Source organism: Acomys minous (genome assembly GCF_964271855.1).
Source record: "Acomys minous genome assembly, chromosome: 18".
NCBI lineage: Eukaryota > Metazoa > Chordata > Mammalia > Rodentia > Muridae > Acomys > Acomys minous.
In genome coordinates, this window is record NC_140501.1 from 64,346,541 (window position 1) to 64,365,017 (window position 18,477).

General features: G+C 50.3%; 2 protein-coding genes across 6 annotated transcripts; one reads left to right on the forward strand and one right to left on the reverse strand.

The window, feature by feature from the left end:
- Positions 1-2,097: 2,097 nt before the first annotated feature.
- TSSK4 (testis specific serine kinase 4) lies at positions 2,098-8,817 on the reverse strand. Of its 2 annotated transcripts, none has more exons than XM_084767775.1 (4): positions 4,039-8,817; positions 3,509-3,723; positions 2,778-3,129; positions 2,098-2,367 (listed from the first exon to the last, which is right to left on the reverse strand). In XM_084767775.1, exons 1-4 carry the CDS (start codon positions 4,261-4,263, stop codon positions 2,182-2,184), a joined length of 978 nt encoding a protein of 325 aa, XP_084623901.1. In that variant the 5' UTR covers positions 4,264-8,817; the 3' UTR covers positions 2,098-2,181. The 2 variants fall into 2 exon arrangements, with proteins under 2 accessions (XP_084623901.1, XP_084623900.1); XM_084767774.1 differs by having other exon boundaries at positions 2,778-3,159.
- A 1,128-nt stretch (positions 8,818-9,945) lies between these two features.
- TM9SF1 (transmembrane 9 superfamily member 1) lies at positions 9,946-18,449 on the forward strand. 4 transcript variants are annotated; one of them, XM_084767756.1, is made up of 6 exons: positions 9,946-10,083; positions 10,751-11,112; positions 12,449-13,070; positions 13,323-13,508; positions 16,032-16,305; positions 17,873-18,449. In XM_084767756.1, the coding sequence occupies exons 2-6, from the start codon at positions 10,768-10,770 to the stop codon at positions 18,264-18,266; spliced, it is 1,821 nt and encodes a 606-aa protein (XP_084623882.1). In that variant the 5' UTR covers positions 9,946-10,083; positions 10,751-10,767; the 3' UTR covers positions 18,267-18,449. The 4 variants fall into 4 exon arrangements, with proteins under 4 accessions (XP_084623882.1, XP_084623880.1, XP_084623883.1 ...); XM_084767754.1 differs by lacking the exon at positions 9,946-10,083 and adding an exon at positions 10,115-10,297; XM_084767757.1 differs by lacking the exon at positions 9,946-10,083 and adding an exon at positions 10,304-10,417.
- Positions 18,450-18,477: the final 28 nt, after the last annotated feature.

Consider the following 18,477-nt stretch of genomic DNA (forward strand, 5'->3'; position numbering starts at 1 on the left):
GAGGGGGAAGGGGGACGGGGAGAGGGGAGGGAAGAGAGATCAGATCACGAGGAGGCAATCTGAGCCTTTCTCGTTGTTTTGGAGCAGTCATACCCCTAACAAGGTAGCCCCATTTTCCATTTGCAGGGGTGAGCAGCTTTCCTTATTCAGAACTCACAGTTCACTCCAAGGCTTGGCTGGAACTCTGTTACTTCAGTAAGTAGGAGGCATTGTTTAAGGAACCCCGGGTCCCTGGCAGTCTTCCAGAAGAGGTTAGTGTGATACAGGAGAGAAAGGGTGCCCTTGCACTAACTGGACCCTAGCACCTCTGTGTGAAGTGTCAGCAGGCAGCGTGCACACCTGCACCTGTGTGTGAAGCGTCAGCAGGCAGCATGTATCAGCAGGCAGTGTGCACATTTGCACCTCTGTGTGAAGCGTCAGCAGGCAGCGTGCACATCTGCACCTCTGTGTGAAGCGTCAGCAGGCAGCATGTATCAGCAGGCAGCGTGCACATCTGCACCTCTGTGTGAAGCGTCAGCAGGCGGTGTGCACATCTGCACCTCTGTGTGAAGCGTCAGCAGGCGGTGTGCACATCTGCACCTCTGTGTGAAGCGTCAGCAGGCGGTGTGCACATCTGCACCTCTGTGTGAAGCGTCAGCAGGCGGTGTGCACATCTGCACCTCTGTGTGAAGCGTCAGCAGGCGGTGTGCACATCTGCACCTCTGTGTGAAGCGTCAGCAGGCGGTGTGCACATCTGCACCTCTGTGTGAAGCGTCAGCAGGCGGTGTGCACATCTGCACCTCTGTGTGAAGCGTCAGCAGGCGGTGTGCACATCTGCACCTCTGTGTGAAGCGTCAGCAGGCGGTGTGCACATCTGCACCTCTGTGTGAAGCGTCAGCAGGCGGTGTGCACATCTGCACCTCTGTGTGAAGCGTCAGCAGGCGGTGTGCACATCTGCACCTCTGTGTGAAGCGTCAGCAGGCGGTGTGCACATCTGCACCTCTGTGTGAAGCGTCAGCAGGCGGTGTGCACATCTGCACCTCTGTGTGAAGCGTCAGCAGGCGGTGTGCACATCTGCACCTCTGTGTGAAGCGTCAGCAGGCGGTGTGCACATCTGCACCTCTGTGTGAAGCGTCAGCAGGTGGTGTGCACATCTGCACCTCTGTGTGAAGCGTCAGCAGGTGGTGTGCACATCTGCATCTCTGTGTGAAGTGTGAGCAGGCAGCGTGCACATCTGCACCTCTGTGTGAAGCGTCAGCAGGCGGTGTGCACATCTGCACCTCTGTGTGAAGCGTCAGCAGGCGGTGTGCACATCTGCACCTCTGTGTGAAGCGTCAGCAGGCGGTGTGCACATCTGCACCTCTGTGTGAAGCGTCAGCAGGTGGTGTGCACATCTGCACCTCTGTGTGAAGCGTCAGCAGGTGGTGTGCACATCTGCACCTCTGTGTGAAGCGTCAGCAGGTGGTGTGCACATCTGCATCTCTGTGTGAAGTGTGAGCAGGCAGCGTGCACATCTGCACCTCTGTGTGAAGTGTGAGCAGGCAGCGTGCACATCTGCACCTCTGTGTGAAGTGTGAGCAGGCAGCGTGCACATCGAGAGACCAGGCCTGTCCTGCTCCCTTTGGTTAACAGCTAGTTCCAGTTAAAACTTTTACCCAAATTGGGTGCAAACACAGAACAGAAAGAACCATGCTGTTGCTTCGAACTGTAAATGGGAGAGCCAGAGCCAAAACAGAACCGCCAAGCCCCCCACCCCCATCCCCATGCAGGATGGTGGCACGCTAGGAAATTAGAGAACAAAAACGTAAAATAAGAGCCTTGAAGTTAGTTGGCACAGTAAAGCTTTCATGGGCGTGCAGCTCACAGGCTTTGGGTGGAAATCCACCCCTCAGTAGTGTTCTCCACTGAGACTCTGTTGAAAAAGCCGGGCAGTGCCAGTGCACATCTTTAATCCCAGCACTCAGGAGGCAGAGGCAGGTGGTCTCTGACTTCGAGGCCAGCCTGGTCTACAAAGCTAGTTCCAGGACAGCCAGGGCTACACAGAGAAACCCTGACTCGGAAAACAAAACAAAACAAACAAAAAAAGACTCTCTTGAGGAAAAAACGTCTTTGACCCTACATGATGAAACAGATTTATTTTTATATAAAAGATCTCCCCCCGACCCTCCTGCTTTTCTCCTTAGCTTCCTGCCTCAGCCACTTTCAAGTTGTGATTTCCAAGGATTGGTGCCGATTAGTGGTGCTGGTGGTGGGCTGACTCATGTCCTCTAGCAGCTTGATTTCATGTGTGGGTTGCTCAGGCTCGAACTTGAGCATCCAGGGGTCCTTGAGGACATCCAGGATGGTGGCACGCTTGGTAGCTTGGCGTAGCATCTGGAGGATCAGGTTCTAGGGCAGGGGAGAGAGAGGGCTTGGCTGAGCTTGCCCCTCTTGTGCCACACAGCTGGACCTAAGAAACAGGGTAGCCCATCACACTACTCTGATGAAAGGGGCGGGGCTCTGGGTTTAGGCTGGAGCCCTTCAAGAAAAGATAAGCATGCCTGCATAATCCTTTCTCCCCTCAAGGGATCTATGTTGGAACCTAGCTATCAAGTGCATTTAAAGTTTGAAGCTCAGTGGTTAACCCTCTTTAAGTCCTCCACACTACTTTGACTAGGAGCTGGAGCTGGCTCTGGCATGAGAAAAGCCTTCCCCCGCCCCCAGAGAAGGAGGCAGAGTTGGGAGGTCTAAAGTTGGTATTTCCTTCCCCTCCCCATGGGTCATCCCTAAGGCCTCAGCCCTCCTGGGGGAGCCAGCACCTTGCACTCCTGGGAGACGGTGAGGTTAGGAGGGAAAGTGACCTCCTTCTGGGTCTCTCTCAGCAGCTTCTTGAGATTGGTGTCATCAAAAGGCAGCCGTGCGACCACTAGAGTGTAGAGGATGACGCCCATGCTCCACGTGTCAGACAGAAAAGGGTTGTAGGGCAAGCCTAGCAAGATCTCTGGGCAGGCGTAAGCAAAGCTGCCACAGTAGGTCTGGCTGAGGTTCATTTGGCGGTAGGAAGGGCTACTACGCACGGGCTGGTTAGACGTCACCATCTTGGCGAAGCCAAAGTCCGAAATCTTCACGTTCTCCCGCTTGTCCAGCAACAGGTTCTCCAACTTTAAGTCCCTACCAGCAGCAGAAAGGCTGGGGGTCAGGCTGGGGAGAGGGCTGAGTGTTAGACCGGGAGCTGAAAGGAAAGGGGTCAAGAGGCTAGAGACGAGGACAGGATAGGAAGGGATGTCTGTGAGAAGCAAAGCGGAAGCAAAGCCACGGAGTTGTGAGCGGAGCCCAAAAGGGAGAGGCTGGTACCTGAGGACCACTAGTTCACCACTGTGTATAAAGTGCTCTCACACAGCGGATACAAGTGTCCTTGACCAGATGATTACAATATGGTGAACGAATGGACCTAGATATTGAAAGAAGTCAAGAGAAAAGGGCAGAAAATGGGCAATATGCATGATACTCCCCTGAGACCGCCAAAGCCCAGTGCGGTGACTGTTCTCACCGGTGCACGATGCCCTTGCTGTGCAGGTAGGCGATGCCCAAGGCCATCTGGGAGAACCACTTGCCAGCAAGGGTCTCAGAGCAGGCCCCGTATCGCTGGATCCACTCCAGGACATCACCGCCCTGAGCCAGCTCCAGGACGATGTAGACTCGGGATGTGGTCTCAATGGCCTGATAGAAGTTGATGAGGTGCTTGTGCCGTAAGACTTTCATTACCTGATCCCAAAAGAGGGAACCATCAAACCTGGCAAACCCCGGCTGGGCTGGCCGTCCTCTACTCCCCCACTGCTACTTAGCAACTTGGCAACAGTCAGCAGGTGTCTGGGAGAATCCCATTTTGCATTTTAACTTAGGGGATGGATACATACATACATACAAAGGTATCATACACACACACAGAATTTTCCTACTTAAGACATTCCGTTCTGTTCTGGAGGTTTCTGGATCCACCCCTTTCTATAGTTATAACCCTAAGATACCTCAAGTAGCTTATTAAGAAGCTTGAGTTCCTCCTTCAGCTCCCTTTCTGACCTGTATCTCACGCGGCAGGAACTTGTTAAGATAGTCATCCGAGGCCTTCTTCTTTGAGATGATCTTGACAGCCACCATGACCTTCTGCTTTGTGTAGTAAGCCTCATAGACAGTTCCATAGGAGCCATGGCCAATGACCTTGCCCACCTCATAACCATACTCCTCCATGACAGAGCGATAGGCTGGGGTAACTGATGTCGTTTCCGAGTTGTCTCCCTTCCCCATGGTGTTGGGCTTGCACAGTGGGGAGCTTCGATACTTAGCCTCTGTTTACTGAGAAGCCACCTTGAGCCTCTGAAGGGGGGGGTACCCAAGTGAAGTTAGTCTCCTAATGTTTACCTAGTCACACCAGTCTGGGATGCTGGGCTCAACCCTTCACTAAGAACTTGGAAGGGGAAAGAAAGGAACATTCTTTTTGTCTTGCCTGTTGTTACTGCCATGTCTTAGTTACAGAACTCCCAAGGCCCCATGTTCCATACACCTTTACTCATCACTGGTCACAACGCTGGAAATGAAGGTGCTTCTGGACTTCGCAGTCCAACATGTAAGGCTGCATACAGGACTGCAAGGTATTGTAGCACACTCCAAGAGCTCAGCCTTGATCTGCATCCTTGCTTTACAGAACCTGGGATATTCATCTTTTCTTCCCATCCTTTCCGTCATTCTTCCGTTGCAGCAGCAGCGCTTTCCAGCTTTTCGTTTTGTTTTCACAGCTGATTGAGGCTTTTTGTGTGCTGGACCAGCACTCTACCATCAACCCACATTCCCCCAGCCCTTCCATCTGTTTTCCCCTTACTCGGATATCTAAAATTCTGTCACGGGCTTGCTTTTCTCAGACCCCCACATCCTCCCTTACAGATCTCGCACACTCTCAAGGCTTCAGTTACCACATTTACTCTGACGGATCCTTGTGTCTCTGTCCCACCACAGATACTTCTTGGAGTTCAAGATCACGCCTACTTGCTCACTAAATATTACAGGACCATGTCTTTGCACCTCAAATTCATATCCAAAACTCAACTATTTCCTACGCTCAGACTTTGGCGTTGTCCTGAATGTAGACATCAAGGATCATCCAATCCCATCTCTTTAACCTCATTGTTTCTTTCATAATGCACTTGGATGTTCTAGAGAGATCACTTAGCAGTGAAGAGCTCTTGCTCTGCCCGCATGAAGACAGTTCAGCCCCAGCACCTACAAAAAGGCCAGTGCAGTCCCAGCACGGAGAAAGGTGGACGTAAGAGGATCTCCAGGGATTGCTGACGGCCAGGCTACTCCCCAAGTGCAAGCTTCGGCTTCAGTAAGACCCCGCCTCAAAGGGACAGTGTAAGGAGTGGCAGAGGGCAGCTCATGTCCTGCTCTGGTTCCATATGAACACAGGGCACGTTCTTGTACTCACAAATTGCCCGTACACCATATGTATTAAAAGGATGCACTCGCAGCTCTGTGCCCACTGCAGTTCCTGCTTAGCACAACCCTCCATCAATTAACTGGTCGCTCGCAAGCCTGCTGCTCCCCTCCAGTTGAAGCATTTATGTGTGGATATGTGTGCCCACGCATGCAGAGGCCAGAGCAGGACACTGGGTATCTTCCTGCCACACTTCCTTACAGCGTTGAGACAGTCTGCTAGTGAACTGGAAGCTCGCCATTTGAGGCTGGACAGTGAGCTCTCGGGGTCCACTTCTCTACCACCCAATTACAGGGTCAGCAGTGCATGCAGCCGTGCTTTTTGCATGGCTGCTGGGGTATTGAACTCTGGTTTTAATACTGGCAAAGGAAGCCATCTTACTGAGCCTTCTCACTAACCACACAAATTTGATTTTTATTTCCATTTAAGACAGTTGTGGCTAGAGACATGGCTCAGTGGTTAAGAGCACCACCTGCTCTTCCAGAGGTCCTGAGTTGAACTCCCAGCAACCACATGGTGGCTCACAACCAACTATAATGAGATCTGGTGCCCTCTTCTGCAGATAAAGCACTCATATACAATAAATAAAATAAATAAATCTTTTTAAAAATCCTTCTGTTACAGCTATGTGCTTTTTGTTTGGTTGTTTGGGGGTTTATTTTATTTTATTTTATTTTATTTTATTTTGAGAAATGGTATCACTGTATCCCAGGCTGACTTTGAATTTTGAATTCCAGATCTTCCTCCTTGGCCCCAGTACCCCCCTTAAGGGTTGAATCTACAGCATCCCACATGCCAGCCAAATGTCTTACTACTGAAACCACGAGCTATATACCAGCTTCTTTTTCTTTTCTTTTGACAGTTTCACTAAGTTGACCTGGCAATAAGACTGTCTGTCTGGGCCTTCACAGCAGTGAGGATTACAGGCCTGTGCCACCAGGTCCAATTCTAGGCCAGTTTAGCACATATCTGTGTAACTCCAGGCAAAGAGAAATACTACCCATTGCTTGTTCAGCCTGCTTCCTTATAGCCCCCCCTCCCTGCCTCCCCGAACCATCAGCCTAGCACCTACACTGGCCACAGTGAGTAGGCCTTGCCATATCAATCATCAAGCAAGAACACACACCACAGGTTTGTCCACAGGTCCACCTGGTGGGGGCATTTTCTCAACTGAGGTTCCTTCTTCCCAAATGACTCTGGCTTGTGTCAAGTTTATATACAACTAGCCAGCACAGGCAGGAAGGCATGTTTATAGTTCTTATAAGATTTTGTGGGGATGGGGCTGGAAAAACTGCTCCGAGGTTAAGAGCACTGTCCTTTCAAAGGTCCTGAATTCAATTCCCAGCAACCACATGGTGCCTCATAACTATAATGAGATTTGGTGTCCTCTTCTGGGCTGCTGGCAGACAGAATGCTATGTAAATAATAAATAAATAACTCTTAACAACAACAACAACAAAGGTTTTGTGGGGCAAACTTGGGCATGATTTGTGCATGTCTAGAATCCAAGAGAAGAAGGAGAAGGAAAAGAAGAAGAAAGAAAGAAGGAAAGAAAGAGAAAGAAAGGACAGGCCGGGCGGTGGTGGCGCACGCCTTTAATTCCAGCACTTGGGAGGCAGAGGCAGGCGGATCGCTGTGAGTTCAAAGCCAGCCTGGTCTACAAAGTGAGTCTAGGACAGCCAAGGCTACACAGAGAGACCCTGTCTCGAAAAACCAAAAAAAAAAAAAAAAAAAAAACCAAAAAAAAAAAAAAAAAGAAAGAAAGAAAGGACAGCCAAGCACTCAGGAGGTAAAGGCAAGAGGATTCTAAGTTTTTTTCCTTTGTGTGTATTATGTACCTACACATATATGTGAGGGGGTTCACACGCATGTGGAGGTCAGGAAGATGTTGGATGACTTCCACCTTTGTATTATTTATTTCTATTGCTGTGATAAAACACTATGACCAAGGCAACTTATAAAGAGTTTATTTTTACTTATAGTTTCCAGAGGGTCATGTCTTGCACTGCACGCAAGAAGCCGAGCAGGATCAAACCCTGCCCTAGCACCATTAGTACCGCTCTCCTACAAAGGCACATCTCCTAAGCCTCCCCAAACACTGCCACCAATTGGGAACAAAAAAATCTGAATGCTGGAGACATTGTGGGGGTGTTTCATTCAAACCACCCCAACCTTCAGGTGGTTGTTTGTTTGTTTTGAGTCGGGGTCTCAAAACCTGAGCATCTTCCAAAATAAATGATTATACCATAGGTGACTTGTCAAGTCCCACTTACTGAGTGTGTGCACCTGCTGGCACCGCGGTTCTAAATTCTACTAGAATTTAGCTCTCCGACCTAGTAAGATTAAAGACCTGCCCAGAGCACAGCACAGTTAGGAGATCACCCAGGACTGCTCATCAGTGCACATGAACTGGCCCTGGATAGACAGTGTGTTAGCAAACCCCATCTCTCATCACGGACAGAAGCTAGACCAACGTGTTCAAGGAACACGGTTTACGCTGCCCAGTACATACAAGAACCCTGCAAAGTTAAGATAAAAAGAGGGATAAATTATATCCTTGAAAGGAGCCTGAAATTACAAATGAGACATATGAAAACCACCCACACAGTGAGATGAACTGATATAAACAGACCTAGAAGGAGAGGTACGGAAAGGACTTCCAGGACAACTGGTATCCGTTCACAGAGTGGACTTCTCTAGCCAGCAGGGAACGGCAGGGTGTGCAGTCTACACAGGGAGAATAAGCAGCACAGTGGATCCATCACTCTTACAATCCTGCTGAGGCACGAGGCTCACTGTAGGCTTGCGGCCAGACGAGGCTGCAGAGATCCTGTCTCAGTACAACCTCCAATTAACCAATCACAAAACCTGATGCTGGGCACCTTCTGCTCCCAAGGTACTGTGTTTTCTTTTTTCTTTTTCTTTTTTTTTTTTCTTTTTTGGTTTTTCGAGACATGGTCTCTCCATGTTAGCCTTGGCTGTCCTGGACTCCCTTTGTAGACCAGGTTGGCCTCAAACTCACAGCGATCCACCTGCTTCTGCCTCCCAAGAGCTGGGATTAAAAGCATGTGCCACCATGCCCGGCTTGGTACTGTGTTTTCAACAATCCTTCCAGAAGCAGTCTGAAAATGGTGGAGGTGGGGGCGGGGGCGGGCAGAATAGTCTACAGAAGGAAGGGTATGTGATCTGTACAAGAAACAATCAAGGGAGCTTGCTATTTGAGGGGTACTAACAGAAGCTTTGATTTCTGGCTTCACTGGGTAGGTCATCAGCAGACGATGGCTCCAAAGCATCTTAAATTACTCCTAACTGCCAAGCTCGGTGGCACATGCCTATAATCCCAGCACTCGGGAGGCAGAGGCAGGTGGATCACTGTGAGTTTGAGGTACGCCTGGTCTACAAAGTGAGTCCAGAGCAGCCAAGACTACACAGAGAAACCCTGTCTTGACCCCCCCCCCCCAAAAAGTTACTCCAGCTACAAAACTCAAGTTTTGCCTGCCCTGGTAATGTTTTGGGTTTTTTGTCTTGTTTTCTGAGACAGGGTCTCTCTGTGTAGCCTTGGCTGTCCTAGATTCACTTTGTAGACCAGGCTGGCCTCGAACTCAAAGCAATCCGCCTGCCTCTGCCTCCTGAGTGCTGGGATTAACAGTGTGAACCACCACGCCCGACCAGCGCTCTGCCCCAGTAATGTAAGCCTTGTGCACTTGCAGTCCCAGCTACGAAGTTCAAGGCCAGGCTGGGCACCAAGGAGGGCAAAAAGGACAAAAGCCACTGTGTCTGACTCTAGGATCTCACTGCTTCTGGGCGATGGGTGGGCGGATCAGAAAAGGGCAGCCCTAGGAGTGGGTAGAAGAATGGCCTTGTGATGTCCCTCCGGAGTTGCTTCCCCCAGGATAGAAAACTTTAAGTCAGCCTCCTCCCATTTGCTCCCACGTTGCCAAGTAAAAGTCACTGCTCAGAGGGAATCCTAAAAGACAGGGCCCCTTCAGAATGGCTGGGCCAGACAGAAGTTTTCAAACGAACCTGCAAAATTAGGGAGAAGCCCAAACGTCCCACACAGACATACACAGTAACAAAAGGAGGGAAGCGAGGTAAGGTGGTGGTACCTGTAAAACCTCTGAAACTCTGAAAGAGGAGACTGAAAGACGTCGAACTGGAAGTCAGCAGGAATTCCAGGTTAAAACAAACCAAACACCAAAAACCTACTTCCTATTAAAAATAGAGCTGTCAACCCGCCCACCTTGCGGGGGGAAGCGGCAAACTGCAGGTGCACCTCACCCAGCTCCCGCGTTGTTTGTTGCTGACACTGACCGGTCAGTGCCACCAGAAGGCCTCGGAAGGACACCTTTACCAAGGTGTTTGAGGGCACCTGTCCCCTGGCGTGGGAACGCCACCTAAGGCCCCGCCCCGTCCAGGTTAGGGGCAACTTTCCGCGCCAGGTCCCGCTTATAGCCGCCGCGCTCCCACTCTCCGGCCGGCCGTCTCCAGCCTAGGGGCTCAGGGCGGCCCGGCCCGCGCGAGCCCCCGTGGGAAGCCGCCCGCGACATCGGCAAGAGCATCCCGGAGTTCCCGGCTCACAGGAGTGGAGCCTTCTCGGCTTCCCGGAGCTGAGGTCCCCGTCGGCGAGGGCGGAAGTGGTAAGCTGACGTGTCCGGGCTGCGAGGCTGCTCGCCGGCAGGACCACTTGCATCGCCCGGTGGCTCCGGGAGCGAGCTAAGTGGAGTCCTTGGCGGGGCGGGATGGTTGGCGAACCTGAGCTCATCCGGGAGCATTTGGGCGAGCCGAGTGTGGACGAGGGCGGCGTCGCGGCAGCCGCGGCGATCAGGCGCAGCGGCAGACAACCCCGAGGAGGTCGGTCCTCAGGTCCTCGCCAAGCCTGCCGCTCCGGCGCCGCTCTCTGGAAGACCCAGGCAGAAGCCCAAGGGCAGCTACGGGGGCCCGTGAGGCCGCTGGCGCCTCTTTGGCCAGCCGGTACCTTGCAGTGAGGACCCCGGAGCTGCGGCGGGTGCCTCTGCCGGAGCTGCGAGCCCTCCGGGCGTTGCCATAGAAACGGGTTGGCGCGCGCAGCAGAGGCCCCGGGTGGCGGGGGTTTGGCGGGGGAGGAGGCCTCGAGAGGCGTGAACCCCGGGTTGGGAGTACTGATGAGGGCACGCCAAGACCTCTGTCTTTGGGGGTAGAAGTTGTGTGGTATGAGGATCTGGAGGCCAACGGGAGGAGGTGGAGCCAATGAGCGCTTGGGAGACCAGACCCGGGGCGTCAGGGTTTGATTCCTAGTTTCTGTAACCACAGGATTCCCCCCAACAGGTTCTGCTGCCTTAAGGATGACAGTCCTGGGGCACCCTCGAAGTTGGAGCCGCCAGTGTTTTCCAATCCTGATATTGTTGCTGGGCACGGGCCCTGGGCCAGGGGTGGAAGGTGTGACACACTACAAGCCCGGTGACCCTGTCATTTTATATGTCAACAAAGTGGGACCTTACCATAACCCTCAGGAAACTTACCACTACTATCAGCTTCCAGTCTGCTGTCCTGAGAAGATCCGTCACAAAAGTCTTAGTTTGGGTGAAGTACTGGACGGGGACCGAATGGCCGAATCTTTGTACGAGATCCGCTTTCGGGAGAACGTGGAGAAGAGAATTCTGTGCCACATGCAGCTCAGTTCTGCACAGGTCAGCTCTCCCCTCGTTCGTTCTCAATTAGCCCTCCTTGCCAGGGGCTGGCAGTGCCCCGCGTTTATGGTACCTTTATGGAAATTATCTGTCTGGCCTCTAACCACAACCCAGTGTACTTGCTTAGATGCTCAAGACTGACTCTTCGAGATTACACGGATGCTGACTGAAATGCAGAACTGATATACTAGAGCCCCGGGGCTCCTCACTCCGCCGCACTGGTCCCACGAAAGACTCCTGTGTAGTGTTCTTTCCCCCGCACACCGGACTTCCTAGCCTTCCCTGCTACTTTTTGGTTTGTTTGTTTCTTTAGCAAATCCTGGCACTTTTTTTTTCCCTTCTTCTCCTGGGACAGGGTTTCTCTATGTAGCCTTGGCTGTCCTGGACTCACTTTGTAGACTAAGCTGGCTTCAAACTCACCGAGATCCATCTGCCTCTGCCTCCCGAGTGCTGGGATTAAAGGTGTGCACCACCATGCGTGGCTTTCCTGGCACTTTTTTTTTTTAATGGCTTATTTTATGTACGTTGGTGTTTTGCTTGAATATATATTGAGTTGTAGACAGCTGTGAGCTGCCAGATGGGTCCTAGGAATTGGACTCAGGACCTCTGCAAGAGCAGCCAGTGCTCTTAACTGCTGAGCCCTCTCTCCAGATTCCCAGTCATCTGTTTTGCTCCACTTATTTTTCTGAAACTTTATCCACCAAAGTCATGCTTGTTCCTTTTGGGCTAATACGCCAGAATCAGTCAGTGAGTGTCAACGGGGAACAGCGTTGTCCCCTGAGGGACTTTGGCAGTGTATAGAGACATTCTGTTTGCTTGGCTTGGGGGGTTTGCTCTAGTTTCGCTTGATTATTGAGATAAGGTATTACTATGTAGCCCAGGCTGGCCTCAAACCCAGCATTATCCTTCTAAGTGCTGGGATAACAAGGATGTTGTATAACAGACCCCATGCACACACACACACACACACACACACACACACACCACTCCAAGGCAGGGTTTCTATGTGTAACAACAGCCTTGGCTGACTTGGAACTCACTCTGTACACACCAGACTGGCCTTGAACTCAGGGAGATCCACCTGTCTCTGCTTTCCCAGTGCTGGGATTAAAGGCAGGTGCCGCTGCAGCCAGGCTTGGAAATATTTTTGATTGTCACAATTCATTGGTACTATTGCTGTGTAGAGATCAAAGAAGCTGAATCCTGCAATGTGCAGGTCAGCATCTCTCCCTACAACACAGACTCATTCAACCCAAAATAAGAATACTGCTGAGTTTGAGAAATACTTGTAGCTCTGAGAGGCTCTGGGTAACTGACTCGTGGCTTGTTCTTATAGGTGGAGCAGCTGCGCCAGGCCATTGAGGAATTGTATTACTTTGAGTTTGTGGTAGATGACTTGCCAATCCGTGGTTTTGTGGGCTACATGGAAGAGAGTGGCTTCCTGCCACATAGCCACAAGATAGGCCTGTGGACACACTTGGACTTCCACCTAGAATTCCACGGAGACCGGATTATATTTGCCAATGTTTCGGTTCGTGATGTCAAGCCCCACAGCTTGGATGGGTTACGGTCCGATGAATTCCTGGGCCTTACTCACACTTACAGCGTGCGCTGGTCTGAGACTCAGGTGGAACGGCGCAGTGACAGGCGCCGCGGGGATGATGGTGGTTTCTTTCCTCGGACCCTGGAAATCCACTGGCTGTCCATCATCAACTCCATGGTGCTGGTGTTTCTACTGGTGGGTTTTGTGGCCGTTATTCTAATGCGTGTGCTCCGCAATGACCTGGCTCGGTACAACCTAGACGAAGAGACCAGCCCTGGAGGTTCTGGTGACGACTTTGACCAGGGTGATAACGGCTGGAAAATTATCCACACGGACGTGTTCCGCTTCCCTCCGTACCGTGGCCTGCTCTGTGCCGTGCTTGGTGTGGGTGCCCAGTTCCTGGCCCTTGGCACTGGTGAGGGGAAATGAGTTGCTCTCAAAGGGTAGCAGATGGGTTATTAGGAAAGGTCAGTGGATTCCCCTTCTGTTCAAGGTGAGAGAAAAACCTAAGGGAACCAGTAGCTCTAGTGAGGATGTGTATGGGGGTCTTCCTCATGGTAGAACTAGGAAAATGCTATCGCTTGAGGAGCTGGGTCAAAGGGGATGATTGCTCTGATGCTGAGAAGAGATGCAGACCTAACTTGAGCTTTCCACTATCACCACGTAGGCATCATTGTCATGGCACTGCTGGGCATGTTCAATGTGCACCGCCATGGAGCCATTAACTCGGCGGCCATCTTGCTGTATGCTCTGACCTGCTGCATCGCTGGCTATGTGTCCAGCCACTTCTACCGGCAGATTGGAGGCGACCGTTGGGTGTGGAACATCATTCTTACCACCAGCCTCTTCTCCGGTAAGAACGTCCCCTTTGATTGTGGGTCTGCTTAGACTTAGGAACCAAGGACACATCATAGGTCCTGGGGTGGAGTCACAGGGCGGGGAATACAGGGAGAATTTTGTTTGTTTGTTTGTTTGTTTTTCGAGATAGGGTTTCTCTGTGTAGCCTTGACTGTCCTGGACTCCCTTTGTAGACCAAACTAGCCTTGAACTCACAGAGAAAGAATTTGTTTTTAAAGATTTATTTATTATTATATACACAGTGCTCTGCCTGCATATACACCTGCAGGCCAGAAGAGGGCATCAGATCTCATTATAAATGGTTGTGAGCCACCATGTGGGTGCTGGGAATTGAACTCAGGATCTGGAGAAGGAACCAATGCTCTTAACCTCTCAGCCATCACTCCAGCTTCTAAGGAGCATTTAAAAAATATTTATATTTATGAGAGTTTTGCCGGCATATATGTATGTACAACACATGCCTACAGTGCCTGTGGAAGCCAGAAGAGGGCGTCTGATTCCCTGGAGCTGGAGTTACAGATGGTTGTGAGCTACCACGTGGGTGCTTGGAACTGAACCCAGGTCCCTCTAAGAAGAGCAACTGCTTATAACAACCACTGAGCAGCCTTTAATTACAGCATTCCAGAGGCAGAGACAGGTGGATCTCTGTGAATTTGAGGCCAGCTTGGTTTACAAACTGAGTCCCGGATAGCCAAGGCTACACAGAGAAACTGTCTTGAAAAACAAAGAACAAAAACAACAACACCAGAGTGGCTAGACACTGTGGTTAGCATTCCATGTGCCCCTTTCTTATTTAATCCTCACAGGAACCATGTGACATAGGTAATACAGTTCCCTACAACGGGGTCTCCCTGTGGAGCCCGTGTGAGCATTAACTGTTATAGTCCCCCTGCCTCAGCCTCCCAGGTTCTAAGGCTCTAGGTGTACAACACCTTGCCTGGCTTCAACCATCTGCGTGTGTGCTCTGGTGCTGGTACACACGGACACTTGTGTGTGTAGAAAGCAGAGGGCACCTCAGGTATAATTCCTCAGACACTGTCCACCTGTCTCCACTGCCCTAATGCAGAGGTTACAAGCATGGAGCCAGGTGTGGCAGCACACACCTTTATCCCAGCACTCTAGAGGCACGCGGATCTCTGTGAGTTCAAGGTCTCCTGAGCTACATCTTGAGTTCTAAGAAAGTCAGGGCTACATAGACCCTGTCTCAAAAAAAAAAAAAAAAAAAGCATGAGCCACTATACTTAGCTTTTTCCATGTGGGATCTGGGGATTGAACCTAGGCCCTAAAAAAAAAAAAAAAAAAAGCCAGGTTTGATGGCCCATGCCTGTAATCCCAAAACCAAAAAATAAAAAGGATTTAGGCCCTCATGATTATAAGCCAAGCACTTTACCAACTGAGCCATCATCACTCAACTCCCTTGAGTAGCATTTATTTATTTATAATTTTTCCAAGACAGGGTTTCTCTGTGTAGCCCTGACTTTCTTAGAACTCAAGATGTAGCTCAGGAGACCTTGAACTCACAGAGATCCGCGTGCCTCTAGAGTGCTGGGATAAAGGTGTGTGCTGCCACACCTGGCTCCATGCTTGTAACCTCTGCATTAGGGCAGTGGAGACAGGTGGACAGTGTCTGAGGAATTATACCTGAGGTGCCCTCTGCTTTCTACACACACAAGTGTCCGTGCGCACCAGCACCAGAGCACACACACAGATGGTTGAAGCCAGGCAAGGTGTTGTACACCTAGAGCCTTAGAACCTGGGAGGCTGAGGCAGGGGGACTATAACAGTTAATGCTCACACGGGCTCCACAGGGAGACCCCGTTGTAGGGGTCTGTATTACCTATGTCACATGGTTCCTGTGAGGATTAAATAAGAAAGGGGCACATGGAATGCTAACCACAGTGTCTAGCCACTCTGGTGGTGTTGTTTTATTTTTCGAGACGGGATTTCTCTGCGTAGCCTTGGCTGTCCTAGACTCTGCCTCTGGAGTGCTGGGAATAAAGGTGTGGGCCACCACACCTGTTAGATTTATTTTTGCTACTCCTTTCATTTTAGGGTTAGGCTCATGCTAACCTTCAAGCCAGACTGCCTTTGCAAAGACAGTTACAGTCTGTATCCTGACCCTCGTTGTTTCTAATTTGGTGCATGTGGTTTATGTCCCATCACACTTCATATCTGAAGCAATGGCTTTCTGAGAACAGGTCCTTAACCCTAATGACTGTTTCATGTTAGGGATCATCAGTGCCATGGCAACACAGGTTTCTGTAGGCAGGGGGATTTGCACCACTCTCAGACCATAATGGAGCAACCGCCTTAATTCTTGGCGGGTGTTGGAAAAATAACGTGGAACAAGGAACAACGAACTATAAAAGGGTTGCGGTGAATTCAATCCGCTCTGCACATCTGGGAGCATAGGTGGGCCCTGTGAGTGTCAGGCTACTGCATCCCTTTCCCCTTTAGGTCCAGTCAGAGTGGGGTGTCACAGGGATGTTGCTCCTACTGCTGACCCTCCTTCCTGCAGTGCCTTTCTTCCTGACGTGGAGCGTGGTGAACTCAGTGCACTGGGCCAATGGTTCAACACAGGCTCTACCAGCCACTACCATCCTGCTGCTCCTGACAGTGTGGCTGCTGGTGGGCTTTCCTCTCACTGTCATTGGAGGCATCTTTGGGAAGAACAACGCTAGTGCCTTTGACGCACCCTGTCGCACCAAGAACATCGCCCGGGAGATCCCACCCCAGCCGTGGTACAAGTCTACTGTCATCCACATGACCGTTGGTGGCTTCCTGCCTTTCAGGTATCTTCACATCCTACGATGGCCATCACTCTTGGGGGATTGGGTTGGGTTTGGTTTGATTTTGGACTCTAAAGGATTTTGGTTTTTTATTTTCTGTTTTGTTTTGTTTTATTTATTTATTTATTTATTTATTTATTTATTTATTGAGACAGCCTTTAAAACTCAAAATTCATGGGCTGGAGAGATGGCTCAGAGGTTAAGAGCACTGACTGCTCTATTTATTTATTTATTTATTTATTTATTGAGACAGCCTTTAAAACTCAAAATTCATGGGCTGGAGAGATGGCTCAGAGGTTAAGAGCACTGACTGCTCTTTCAGAGGTCCCAAGTTCAATTCCCAGCAATCACATGGTGGCTCATAGCCATCTAAATATGATCTGATGCCCTCTTCTGGCCTGCAGGTGTACATATAGGCAGAGTACTCTATACATTAAAAAACAACAACAACAACACTTAAAATTTGCTGGGTGGTGGCGGTGCATACCTTTGATCCCAGCCCTTGGGAGATAGAGGCAGGAGGATCTCTGTGAGTTCGAGGCCAGCCTGGTCTACAGAGTGAGTGAGTGCCAGGAGAGGCAGGGCTACACAGAGAAACCCTATACTGGAAAAAACAAAACAAAACAAAAAACCAAAACCCTTACCATTCTCCTGCCTTGGGTGCTTGAATTACAGATGTGCATTCCCCTTTGTCCTGTTTTTAAAAAAATATTTATTTATTATTATGTATACATGCCTGCATGTACACCTGCATGCCAGAAGAGGACATTAGATCACATTGTGAGCCACCAAGTGGTTGCTGGGAATTGAACTCAGGACCTCTTAAGCTCTGAGCCACCTCTCCAGCCCTCCTTTTCAGGGTTTTGCTCAGCTTTCCCTTTCCCCACTTCAGCTCTTTAGATGGTTCTGTCTCTAGTAGGAATAAGCTTCAGCTAGTTCAGATATGAGTGTTTCACCATGAAGTTCTCGCACTCAGCAAACAGAGAGCCATCAACTGGGCTTTAAGCCTTGCATCAATGCTGTAGAACTGGTTTCTCTTCAGTGTTGACAGGCATGTGGAGCGTAAGGCCTGTTGTTTACTCATGCAGTTTGTTGTATACCTTTTAAACAATACAAAAGAAAACAAATAATATAGTACTGTTCCCTACCCCCTCCCCATTTTTCTTACTTACTCCTTTTCTGTAGTACTGGTGTGTATATGGGACCTCATGCATTATTTGGTGAGTTCTCTACCACTGAGCTGTATATCCCAGCCCTTTTAAAGCTTCCACTGAGACAGTCTCACTGTTTTCCAGGCTGGCCTGAACTTGCTCTGTAGCCCAGATTGGCTTTGAACCTAATTAGCAGTCCTCCTGCCTCAGCCTCCCAAGTAACAGTAGTAGTGTAGACGTATGCCACGTGCTCTAGCTACTGTTTGCTTTCGGCCGCTCAGGGAAATGACCACAAGATGAGAGCAGCTAGTCTCAGACACAAGAATCCCCAGTGGCCTTCATCTCCACAGTGACTGCAGCGTGGGAAGGCGTGGCCGCGCGCACCGCTAACTGCTGTGTGTTGTCTCTTCTCTTCCCAGCGCCATCTCTGTGGAGCTGTACTACATCTTTGCCACGGTCTGGGGTCGAGAGCAGTACACTCTGTATGGCATCCTCTTCTTTGTCTTCGCCATCCTGCTGAGCGTGGGGGCCTGCATCTCCATTGCCCTCACCTACTTCCAGTTGTCCGGGGAAGACTACCGCTGGTGGTGGCGCTCCGTGCTCAGTGTGGGCTCCACTGGCCTCTTCATCTTCCTCTACTCCGTTTTCTACTACGCTCGGCGGTCCAACATGTCAGGGGCAGTACAGACAGTGGAGTTCTTCGGCTACTCCCTACTGACTGGCTATGTCTTCTTCCTCATGCTGGGCACCATCTCCTTTTTTTCTTCCTTAAAGTTCATCCGTTACATCTATGTTAACCTCAAGATGGACTGAGTTCTGACTGACAGAATTATTGGTCTTCTCGTGCTTTCATCATGCTCCATTGATTTCACTTGATAGCTTCTCTTCTGACTGAATTGTGTGATGGCATTGTCGCCTTCCTTCCCCCCCTCCGCCCCTAGGACCTCACTTCTTTACAGAGGACCTGGAAATTAAAAATCTCTATTAGATAAGGAATATATATTTGAAGTTTTTAAGTTGCCTT